General features: G+C 43.6%; 1 protein-coding gene across 1 annotated transcript in view; it reads right to left on the bottom strand.

Moving 5' to 3' along the window:
* The window catches only part of LOC139287168 (metabotropic glutamate receptor 8-like), a 104,295-nt gene that overhangs the window by 63,191 nt on the left and 28,329 nt on the right, over positions 1–12,775 (bottom strand). Inside the window, exon 2 of the mRNA XM_070908164.1 lies at positions 8,852–9,068. Coding sequence (XP_070764265.1) covers positions 8,852–9,068 — 217 coding nt within the window. The remainder of the gene's footprint in view (positions 1–8,851; positions 9,069–12,775) is intronic.

Raw genomic sequence — 12,775 nt, 5'->3', positions numbered from 1 at the left:
CCCCGCTGTCCTCCTCTCTCCTCACAAACCCAGGAAGAATCATTTCTTTTACTTGTTTAAACTTTTATTATGCTTAAATGTGGCACTATCACCGTTGACCTAAACAGTGTTAGTCCGTCTCTCAATACTTACAATACTCTCAGCTCCAAGAACACTGATTCCCACTGAAGACGTAAATCTTTCAGTTTCATTTTTAAAAAAGATCAGTAATTTCCCAAATCAGCTGGTCACTGTAGTTTTTAACAAACGTTGATGAAGACTATTTTCAGCGACAGATTAATCCACATTTGAAGACCTGTTAAGATTTTTGTGTCAAACGCATCAACTACTTGAATAATACCTGAATAAATATTCAGACGTCTTATTCCAGAGATTTGTCATTGTATTCTTTTTGAACACACAGAATTAAATAATAACAACATTTCCCTCCATAACATAAACTGTGGGAGAGCCTTAAATGCAGATATGAGCAAGGGTCATGACTCCGAGGCCACGAAGGCCTCCAAATGAATTCTGCTCCAGCAGAGCGACCGCAGAGCTGTCAGCATCGCAGGAATAATAACCCCAATAACGATGACGGTAATTAATGATAATAACAATGGTCCAATAGGCTGTATTTCTCAGTGCTCAGGCCGGTAATAATCAGCACAGAGTGCAAAGTAATTTATAAAATCCATCTCGCTCTCTCTCTCTCTCTGTTTCTTTCCAACAGCTCGTTCACTTCACCAACTTTCTCTAGCTCCTGATTCAGAAGAGAAGTTTGTGTGTTGTGTCTGCACAGCGTGATCCAGTCATAGATAGAAAAAGACATCAGTGAGCGCAGTTTTCCCTGCTGACAGTGGGCCCCTGAACGTATCCTGAAGCGATTTTTCCTCCAGTGTGGTTCCTGCTGTTTTGTTCACAATGTTTCCAGACTTTAAGTGAGGAGGGGGAAACAAAAATGTCATTAAATGGAACGAAATAATTCACTTCTTGAATACAAACTCTGATGCTCTGAATGTTTCAAGCTTGGAGTTATAAACTGAGTTCCAGATTGTCGACAGAGTCTAGAAAGAGTATTTTGATTTTACATTATTATCCAGATTTTACATTATTCCTCACTTCCCCCTTCAGGCTGAACTATACAGGCTATTTGGAGAGTTTCGTGTAGTTGTTGCTTTTATACTTGAGTTGATTTTGAGTTTAACATTTACCTGTTTCGTCTTTTCCATTTTTAACCACCCGCCTCCTGACAACTCCTTGATGTCTTGCTTGATGCTCTGGAGCAGATTTCAGAGCACTGCTTAGTGATCACAATTAGCGGCAGAGTTGTGTTTCACAAATGACTGCAGATACATGTGTGAGTCTATTGAACGGACTGATCGATCTTTGGTTACACTCTGACTATATATCTAACGCCACCATGATGATCCCTTAATCATTCACCATTCACTATCATCAGGTCGACATGTCAGTATTTATGGCTAAATACGTAAAACACTAATGACATTCAGCCTCAGCTGTACTTAGTGTGTTTAGTGGTCATTAGCAAATGTTAGCATGCTAAACTAAGATGGTTAACATGGTAAACATCGGTATGTTAGCATTGTCATTGGGAGCATGTTAGCATGCTGATGTAAATGCAGCTTAGAGCTGCTAGAATGCATGTAGACTCTTAGTCTTTTAATATTGACGTTATACTTTAAGTTTGGCATTTTGACTTTCGCCATCTTGGTTTTTTGGAGCCACAAGTGACCACAACCTGACTGCACCTGGCTCCCGGCTACGCTGTGAAAAGTCACAGATAATGAAGTTAGCTTGTAAATGTACTTGACAGGTCGCATGGTAGCGTCTTGTCAATCACAAGGTAACCCCTCCCTTAAAGCATACCCTGCTTTATTGTGGGACCATAATTTAATAATTGAACATCATGCTGTATTGAAGAAGACTTGACACGAGCGATTGAGACCATAAACTCATTAGGAAAATGTTTACTGAGGTAATAAATCAAGTGAGAAGTCGGGTCATTTTCTCATAGACTTCTATACAGTCTGACTTCTTTTTACAACGAGTGCCTGCTTCTGACTATTAGAAAGAATTGTAAGGTTTAAGGCACTTCTGCATTGGTTGGTGCTTATAATAAACCCAACATAAACCTTGACAACCAGCTGAAAGCATCAGTACCAGCATGTGAGGCGGCGACTGTGACTCAGCTGAGCGTGCAGGAGGTCGAAGCGTTCGGGCCTGAGAGGAAAAAGCCTGCAGCTGATGGAGTTCAAAGACTTCAAAGGCAAACGGACAAGAAAAGATATTTAATCTACGGTTAATAGGATTATCAAGCCGAGGAAATTATCATTTAAAGGCATTTTGAAATATCCTACATAATGTTAATGAAGTGTGATCGGGGGCAGTTCAGACGAGGAAAAAAAAAAGAGTCCTTTTTGCAGTGATATTATGTAAATGCTCCTTTAATCTGTGACAGCTTCTCCCTGCCAATGAGGTCACTGACTCTGCTCCCTGGGAGACTCTGCAGCCATCTGCCAGCTGGCCTGGCACAGAACAGCACAGCATGGTTCGGCCTGGTGGAAAGAGCCACCTATCAGTCGACCCACCTGGGCTCATTACAGTAACAAACCACGGGGAAACCTGGCTGGACCTCTGAGACTTCTTCAGCAGGAGTCGCCGCAGAGTTCTGATCCAGGTGTCGCTAATTGATTATGATCCGGGGGGGACCAGCTGTGGCCCCCGAGCAGCTGATTTTCATCTGGAGAATGAAAAGAGGTGAGCAGGAACAAAACAAAGCTCTGCTGGAGAGTTTCATACTTCCAGTTTGTAATGCAGTAGTCTCCAAGCCCAAGCTTTGATGATGAGTGGGATGTCCCTTTAAAGCAAGCACCAACCTCCGGGTCTGAGAAGTGAAGCCAATGCTGAAGTGCCTTAAACCTGCATTATTTCTAATGGACAACAGGGGGCGACTCCACTGGTGGCAAAAAGAAGTCCGATTGTATAGAAGTTTATGAGAAAATGGCCCGACTTCTCACTTGATTTATTACCTCAGTAAACATTTCCCTCATGAGTTTATGGTCTCAATCTCTAATTTCAAGTCTTCTTCAATACAACATGATGTTCATTTAGTAAATTATGGTCCCATTTAGAGGAAAATAGACGATTAAGCAGGGTATGCTTTAGGGCGTGGCTACCTTGTGATTGACAAGTCGCTGCCACGGTGACCCATCAAACAGGATAGAGGCGTTCAGTTGTGCTAAAAGACACGCAAACAAGGAGTCGGCTGTACATTTTCAGGCTAACTTTGTTAGCAGCTATTTAGCACGGCGTAACCAAGAGCCAGGTGCAGTCAGGTATCCGGTATAGGTAGGCGTGCATAGTGTCCTCGGGTTCTCAGATCCCCAGCTCCACCCTCCAAATATGGTCACTTCTGGCTCAAAAAAAACCAAGATGGTAACGGCCAAAATGCCAAACTTGAGGCTTCAGAACGGTAGTCCATAAACCAGTGGGTGATGTCACGGTGGCTACGTCCACTTCTTTTATATCGTCTAAGCCAACAATGTGTCGCTTCACACACAGACACACTCCTGCAGCCTCCTGAGTCTTCTGTCAGATCCTCTTGGAGTCGAGCGTAAAATCATTTGTCGAGGTGAAACAACCTCCCAGCGGCCCAGAGGACCAGCTGGTTACATCACAGACAGACGAGAGCCTCGCTCCACCTGTCTGCCGTCCCAGAGCTCCGCCCCCTGCGGGTTAACGCGCACCTTAACCTGCTGACCGGCTCGACTCGAGTGGGGGGGGGGGATCCATCTGTCCCCGAGCCGCTCAGCACACTGCAGGGAAATCTGCAGCTGTTGTCATGGAGACGGGTTCCGTGGGGCGGCAGCGATCCTGCATTGTGTTGCAGCCATTAGCGCAGGTCTCTGTGGGCCGCAGGTTACAAACATCAGCAACATCTGTTCACGTCTCAGCAGCTGGATGGTCACAGAGGTGACATCATCAGAGGGCGCAGGAAGTTACCTCAGACATGTGCTTCCTCCTTTCACTCAGTATCTGCTTCTCCCCTCCTCCACCTCCTGCTTTTCTTCTCCAACGCTTTCTTATGACCTCCTCTGCCTCTTCTCTTCCTCCTTACTCTCTCCGTCGTTTCATCATGTCCTCCTTTCCTTTACCAGCTCCTTCTTTCCTCTTCTACCTCCTCCTCCACTCTTTACCTTTACTACCTCCTCCCTTTTCTTCCTTTTCTCCATGTATCTTGTACATCATCATCCTTTCTTTCATCCCTACTCCTCTTTTCCTCCTCTACCTCCTTGTGTCCTCCATTCTTTATTTCCTCTCCTTCTTTTCTCACACTTCTTCTTTTGTTTCTTCTTCTTCCACTTTATCTTCATCCTTTTCTCCACCTTCATTATTGCTCTCACTACCTTCAGACCCTCCTCCTTTTCTTCCTTTTTTCTTTCTCTTCATCCTTCTTTCTTTCATCTCTCCCTTGTGCCTCCTCACTCCTTTTGTTTGCTTTTGCTAACTACTTCTAACCACTTCTAACTTTTTAACCTATTCTGCCTCCTATTTTCTTCCTCTTCCTCTTCTTTTTCATCACATACCTTTGTGTTTCCTTTATTGTCCTTCTCTTTACCTCCCCCTCTCCTTCATGACTTTCATTATCTAACCTTCCTTAACTACCTCCATCCTCCATTAGCTGCCTCATCTTTTCTAATAATACTCCCTTAAGGTTACTACCTCCATTGTTTCCCCTCCTACTCTCTTTTACTCCTTTCCGCTGCTGTATCCTCTTTTCCTTTCCCACTTCTTTCTTTTTCTCCTCTTTTAATTCACATCTTCCTCCATTCAACCTCTTCTCTTTCACTTTTCTTTATTATACTTTTCTCCCCTATATCCCATCCTTTACCACCTCCTCCTTTTGTCCACATTTTGTTACCCTCCTTAGTCTCTCCTCTCTCCTGTTACAGATCTCCTCAGATCTATGCTTTATGGATTTATGCCTCTGCATCACACAGTATGGCTTTACCACCACTGGTCCCTCCGGCGTAGGAATTGATTTGTAGTTCAATGTTGGATTTTACCCGTTTATAGCCCCACTGGACACTCGACAGATGTGTTGTATAATCAAATAATTACTGAAGACGTGTTGTGCATTAATTATATACCCCAAAGTAACGTTCTTTCATTCACCTGATACTGATTGAGAGCAACAATCGAGAATTGGCGAGGTACTGACGGAGCAGACTACTGAGTCGTTCTTCAACTTGCTTCATGTTGCCTTCACTCTCACCGATCTCCACCGCCATCAGAAACATGTAGGAGAAAACGCAACTCTAGATGATGTATCGTATCATATTGTGTTAATTAAACTCCCCACAGCAACTGTGTTTACAGTCTTTTATGAATCCGTCCACCTCGTTTCATTGCTGATTAAGAGACTCTTCCATTCCTTCACTGTGATGGGGAGTGGGGGGTTGGGGGTCTTTTTTTTCCATCTTGCATCATGTTTTCTTCACTCTAAACAATCTGCACCAGTATCAGACATTTATAGGAGAAAACACAAGCAGCCCAAGCTGACCAATCACAGCTCTTGCTGTCTCCATGTGGTATCTCTGCAGCAGGCGCAGCCTCCTGTGTAGCTTCAGCAGCTCTGTAGCTACGCTGTAAACATAAATCAAACTTTAAGCACAAATCCACCTTTCTGTCCACGATACTTCCAGAAGGACAAACTGAAGGTTTGTGAATCTTAAAACAAAACCTCCATCTGCATTCAGACTGACACTCATCAGAGCTGTACAGTATTTAAGAGAGTTCTCTATAAAAACTGTCAGACTCACGATGGACAGTAGAAAAAAAACTGATAAAATTGATGCAGCAAAACCAGAAATATGGTGGGTTTTTTTTTTATCATTCTTCTTTCTTGTCACACTTCCTTGGTGTCTACATTACCCACAATGCAACTCATCTGCACACAGTTCATTCAGAGGTTCTAGTATGTTATGCTAGTAGCAGCTTATGTGTCCCGGAGCTGCGAACCTCAAGCCGAGAAGAGCAGCGGGCTACAGAGGTCTGGTAAGTTCCCTTCGTTCTGACTCCACACCAACAGATTTTTGTCAAACTTGTAGTCTTCAGACCCAACCGAGACTGACTCCAGTGACATCACTTGAGGACATTTATCAGACTTCACGCAGCTCCCTCTGCAGACACTAACGGCTTTATACTACTTACAGCTTTTCTTCACATATGCAGTCGTACTCCCCAACACCTGTAAACACACTTTGATGTGTAAAATCAGCAGAGTTCCCCTTCAAGGGAACATAGCTGCCTTTTTAACAGTTAAACAGCTGTGATGGGAAACAGTTGTGAGGCTAATTATCACGACACAAAGAGGCTTTTCACACCCAGAGTTTAAATACCTATTTTTGAAAAAGTCGGCCTCATGAGTCATGTTCTGTTGGGTTGAGATAAAGTGTAAGATAATGTAATCAAACTGTATATTCAACAAAGAAGCGCTTCACTAATATCTACCCATTAGAGGTTAATCAGCTTTCAGCTCTAATCAATACATCCTCTGATCATCCCAGAGGAACTGTGCAGCCTGTGGTTCCTGCAGAGGCTTCATACCATCAGACCTCACTCCTGTTGATATAAATACATATTCAGGCTGCTAATGAAGCCATTTTCCATGTGCAGCAGTGTGTGTGTGTGTGTGTGTGTGTGTGTGTGTGTGTGTGTGTGTGTGTGTGCAGAGACAACAGAAGCAGCAGAGATGAAAGCTCATTGATCCCATAGAGGAGCCACAGCTGCTCTCTGCACAGCGTCTCGTTATTAATCTGAAGCTTTTAAACGCCTCGATCGCAGCCATTCTTCATGATTACTGCTGCTGCTGCCATTTACACCCAGATTACAGCAGTGTCGCAGGCGCAGGTAAATATGTAGGTATTACAGCAGCAAGATTATAAACCCGGTTACAGTGACAGAGAGAGAACCAGAGAGCGTGGCAGGCGGGAGATGAAAAATCTAATTTTATTATATATTTTGTTGTGTTTCTGTGTTTTTATACAGTGAGCTGAACTGCAGTGAAACTGGTGTTTTCTGTCACAATAAACTAATTCAGCAGAGTTGTTGTTTGGAAGAGGAAACATGAGCCGCAACATGATGCTCATTAGAGTTCAGACATATAATCAATACAGCGATACCTCCTGATACATTCTGTGTTACTGAAACAACTCGACTGTTCTGCTTTTTGGATGTGAATTTCTTTCCAAAAACAAACAACAAAAACACACAGCACCTGTAAATTTATCACATTAATACTATCAGTTAAAAAAACAATTGCTCCTGGGAGACGACTACAGCCCCCCTCATCAAGCTGGATCCTCTTCACTAGACAAACCCCACAGCACGTCGACACGTTGATATTTCTGAATAAAAACCAGAAGACAAGCTGTCCGCGGGTCAGGACGGAGGTAGGCCTGGCCTGTTTCTTTTATTTTTTATGAAAAATACGACTAGTTTCCATTTTGTTAACGTGTTAGCTGCTTTTGATAATTAATTAGTCTATTAAAAAAGTCTGGCTACTGTTTGCTAGGCTATTTATTTTAATAAGCTATAAAATATTTTTCTAAACGGGAGATGCGATGTGTGAATCCTCGCGTTCTGCTGTTGTGCTGCTATTAGAGGCACATAGAAAAAATGTTTTAATGGGTCACAAACATTCGTCCAATCCAAACATACATTTTAATCTTCGGTTAACGAGGGTCGGCTATCGGTCAGATAAAAAAATCAACATACACCGTATAAAGTTACTGCTAATGCTAACCAAACATTTCCCACAAGTGTTAAACTGGCAAAACAGTGTTAAACAGTGTGATATATTTCTCACTGTGGTTAGCGGTTAAATATTGCAGGGAGTAATGGAAGAAGAAGGAGCAGCCACAGTGAGCTGTTATATGAAGAGCTGTAGGCGACAGGCTGCACACCTCCGACTCCTCAGCGAGGAAACCAACTCTCTTACCGCGTCCTGCTGCTGTGTGGAGGACCACTGTGTGCAGCATGAAGTGCAGCTGCTCAAGCAGTGTTTGCTGTGGCATTAAATCACACTTGCACCATCAGTAACCAGGGGTGCTGCGAAATCAACAGAAATCGTAAGGATCACAACTCCAGCGGTGCTCCATCACGTCTGATCAAAGTACCAAGTTCAAATCAGAGAGTTTACATCGCTTTCTTGGCAAAAAATCTTTCCCTAGCCACAGTAGCCACATCCACATCAACAGCCACAGCTATTGACACAACTGATGAAAGTATTTATTAATAATATTAAAAGTCTACAAAACCGAAGTGTCCCTCCGATACAGCATTCACTCCTCAGCTGAAATGTATGCAAATGCATCATCATACAAGTGGGGCCAAGAGGTACCGCTGAACCTGAACTCAACTAACACACACAAGCGGCGCTAATCTCCAACATACATGCTACCGCGGATTAATCTGAACACGCCACTTACAACGTAATTAATGTCGCAGCTCGTCAGGGTGCGATAACATTTTAATCAGCGAGAGCCGCATCTGATTACCTCACAGTGACCAGCCGAGGAGAAAACAGCGTCGACTTCTGCTGTAATTACATCAAGAGTCGATTACACGACCTCTCCTCCTGTTCACTCATCAACACACGCTGAGCAGGAGAGCAGCGAGTTTAACAACCAGCAGCTTAAAAACCACCACAACATCCGCAGTGGCTGTTCATTCAACACTCTCCAGGTTTCATCATGTCAGGGGGATGCTTGCTGGTTTGTAATACAACCTCTCAGATCTCACTAAGTTCAGGAAGAGAACATCCAGCTTCATCGAGGTTTCCTACCTGACTCTCTGGAGATCTGGACGAAGGCCTCGACGCCGCTCTCGCCGTAGTTTCCCTCGGAGGCGAGCGTGGACACGTAGTTCCAGCCCATCGCTGTGACGATGTCCAGCATGGCCTGAGCCTGGTAGGAGTCCGGAGGAACCACGCGGGAGAAGAAGTCGTAGCGCGTGTTGTCGCTGAGCTCTGGAGCCGTCGAGGCGTAGCTGATCTGAGGAATCTGTGGAGACACGGCGGGTTAGCGGTTAGCTTCAAACCCACTCGTACTACTTCTGCTTACTTTAAACCACTCAGATGACACAATGAATCAGTCCGATTCGAGGGAATCAACAGTGATTTAACAGCATGTTCCTTGTTGTTACATGAGACTCAATATATTTGCAGTTGCTTCCACTTTGCCGTTCACTCACTGCTAAGTTACAGTCAATGAAGCTGAACACCTCCTGCAGATGTTTCACTTTCACTAAAAGCCTACAGAGAAAGGGAGGGACAGATGTGGAAGACATATTCAGGTCCTTTACTTAAGTACAAGTACCAATATAGTGATATAAAACTACTCGATTACAGGTAGAAGTGTATTTTCCATGTTGAACTATTCCTTTAATCAGTGGTTAAACAGAAGGATTACAACGATCATCATCGATTTAATCACCACGAGCAGACACTGTAGGAAAACAAATATAAATAAATATGTTGTCGGTGAATATTTCACACATACGTTTCTAAAAAACTTTCTCCTCATTATGTTAAAGAAATGTGGAAAAAGAAATGTAATCCGATCGGTATTAGGTTTTCTTTCAAAACGTGTTTGCTGTAATGTAAAGTAATGTGTAGGAGACATGAAATTAATGGAGGAAGGAAGCTGAAAACCAGCCAGAGGCACCAGCAGCTGGTTTGTTGAAATGTGTTCTGATTGTTAAATGTTGTTCAGTGTCGCTCCCAAACATCCTGCAGTATATTCATTAATTCAAACAGATCGAGTTTGAACCTTAAATCCTGACCTTCCTCTGCTTCCTGTTGTTGGGTTTCTTGTCAGAGTCGAGTTAGCGAGCTCTGCTGTGTGAATTAGAGAGGCGGATCAGGTCATAGATCCCGCAGCAGACAGGCCGACAGGCCCGGCGGGGCAGGATAATGGTCCTTTAGAGAAGGATTGAAGGGCTGATTGATTTCACTTCAGTCAGAGGCCGGCGTGTTGGGCCGAGCGCCGCCGGACGCCTCATCAGGATTCACAGAGGAGGAAGAGGAGGAGGGAAGAAGACGGACGTCCGAGGGCCTGACAGCAATACAAATGTCACTCAGCCTGACTCGCTCAGCCACAGGCGGCAAATTAAAGGCCTGTACTGTAAATACAAACCTGTCTGAGTGCTGACGCTATCAGAGCGCTGCAGCTTTAACCAACAGAGGGAAGTATATTTCCTCCAGAACTGAACACAAAGAACTCGTCTGAAGTTCAGATGCTTTACTGAGGTTTTACTCCTTAAAGACTTGATGTTTCCTGTTTATCTGACGGCTGTCGATTACTGTGGAGATTCACATTTTCTGTTCGACATGAGATAATGAAAAGTCCTCAAAATTACACAACAAAATAAGTTGTTACAGGTGATAAGCGTTTCGCCTGATCTTACATCATAATGGTTAAGGTTCGGTTAGGTTTAGGCACAAAAACAATATTCATCCTCATGGTCACAACAGTAACCACTTGGCCGTGGTCATGGTTAAAAGAGACCGTTGTCGCCCACCGCAAAGAACAAAAACATATGTCGCTTTTGAGCATCTGCTGAAACTGCGTGCAAAACAAATCTGAACTCAGTATCCACTTCAGACAGATGGCCCAGACTGGGCAAGATTTACCATGTCAAAACAAATCAAAGAAATTAAAGTCACAAAAAGAGGGGTGAAACAATCTGTTCATGTACGGATTATAATATCGATTGGGAGGATTAATGTCTTCAGTCAAAAAGCATGTAAGCACCAACGTCCTGCTCTGAATCCAAACCCTGAGACAGATCGGATCAGAAATCATGGAGATTCATGGAGGTGATGCTCTGACCTATGATACACACACACACACACACACACACACACACACACACACACACACAGTACAGTAAAGGCTAAAATAACTGCAGCTACATGAAGATATAATAAGGACCCCCATTAGTATTAGTGATGCATTATGGGCTGAATAAACAGCAGCATCCGGTTATTGATGCTCCATTAAAGCACATCAGCTGCTCTCATTAACACACTCCTGTCTTTAAAGGACCACACTGCTGTTCCTCAATGCCGCTGACCTTCTTCTGCAGCACATCACAGTGTCCTGACATCATCAAGTCATGGCAGTAATCATAATAACAATAACAATAATAATAATAATAATAATAATAATAATGACTGTGATGTGGTTCGTGAGCATCTTGCTGTAGTCACACAGAGCTTTTCAAATGTGTTATTAAATAAATCGCAGAGAGACTCTCGGGGAGAAAACTTGCTGGTGGCTTCTGGAGTCCCTGCCACGAGTGGAGGACTGCAATTTTAATTAGCAGCCTAATTGGACACCCTGCTGATCAGCTCCATCCTCACAACGGCGCACTCACCAGCTCTAAAACATCCCTGTGAAGTCACACTGAGGGTCTTGAGGTGGAGGATTATATCCAAAAAAGGTCCTCAACGTGGGCTTTTACTTTCACGGCCGCTGCTCCACACAGGGCTTTTATTTTGACAGACATCTGAGCCGATCTGAAGATACAGATTCTTATCTGCAGGTTTGAAGCCATTTTGAGAAAATCCACCGGCGATGGAAAATAAGTTCCTTTCTGTTTTCAGTTTTAAAAACCCAAACATCATTTTATTTAGTGCGTTTCCATCGCCAAAAAAAAACGTTTTTACACTTGACTTCTGAGTAGAAACGTTGGTGCATTGATGGAAACAATTTTGTGACATCGTGTCAAACTGAGCTTTAAGGAGAGCTCAGAGAAATTAACTCTAGTGTCAAACTCTGCGTTAAGGTGAAGAAACGATGAGCAAAACACATATTTGAGAGCTGATCTCAAAACTCACCACATCTTAAACTCACTGCATTCTGAATACACCTCCAGTGTTGTTTTATAATATATAATTATTTCAACCAGAATCTTATTTCAAGCCCACGACACCCTTATTGTAGGAAGTTCTTGAAACAAGTTGATTTATATTTGAAATGGGTTGAAATCATCTTAATGCACTTGTTTTAAATAAAATGTACTTTTTTATGAGAGACAAACGACATGTAAAGCCGGAGGTTTTCTTGCAGCGGTGAGGTGGCTGAAGAGGCTGTGGTCTCAGTCAAAGCCAGAGTCAGAGGAGGTCTCGGTGGGACAAACGGCTGATCTGGACCTGGACGTTGGCCCGCCGTGAAGCGACAGCAGCAGCTGATGGAGCGGCGTGCTGATGGATGACATCCTGACAGCGCTCATTACCCTCAACAACAAGGGTACTTTACTTTACTTTAGCCCGCTGAGACCCTGCGAGCTGGATCAGTCCTGGTCTCACACCGAGGACAGATTTCTGTGTGTTTACACGTCTTTACATCAGAGGACACGTTTGCCGTTTTCTGCGACAGTGATTGATGCTCGTCATCCTGCGACAGCCTCAAGCCGAACGATGAAAGAAGAAAATCCATCTGAGGCGACAGCACACGTCCATCATCGCTCACTCTGCGCTCTGATTGTCTTATTTAAAGTTAAGCTCTATTTACTGTCATCTGTCTCTTTCCTGGACAATAAACAGCTTCGTCCTCCAGGTGAAATATCACACGACTCCGGCTGTCACTGCTCCGACTCTCTTCGTGTTTCTCTCTCGCTGTGATCAAATTGAATTCAGGCAGAAATCAGAATGACTCACAGCCAAACAGGAACTCGGCTTAAACACCTCAAATAAAGTCGACAC

This window comes from Enoplosus armatus, chromosome 6 (assembly GCF_043641665.1).
Source record: "Enoplosus armatus isolate fEnoArm2 chromosome 6, fEnoArm2.hap1, whole genome shotgun sequence".
Lineage (NCBI taxonomy): Eukaryota > Metazoa > Chordata > Actinopteri > Centrarchiformes > Enoplosidae > Enoplosus > Enoplosus armatus.
This window is presented reverse-complemented; position numbering and strand designations above follow the sequence as displayed.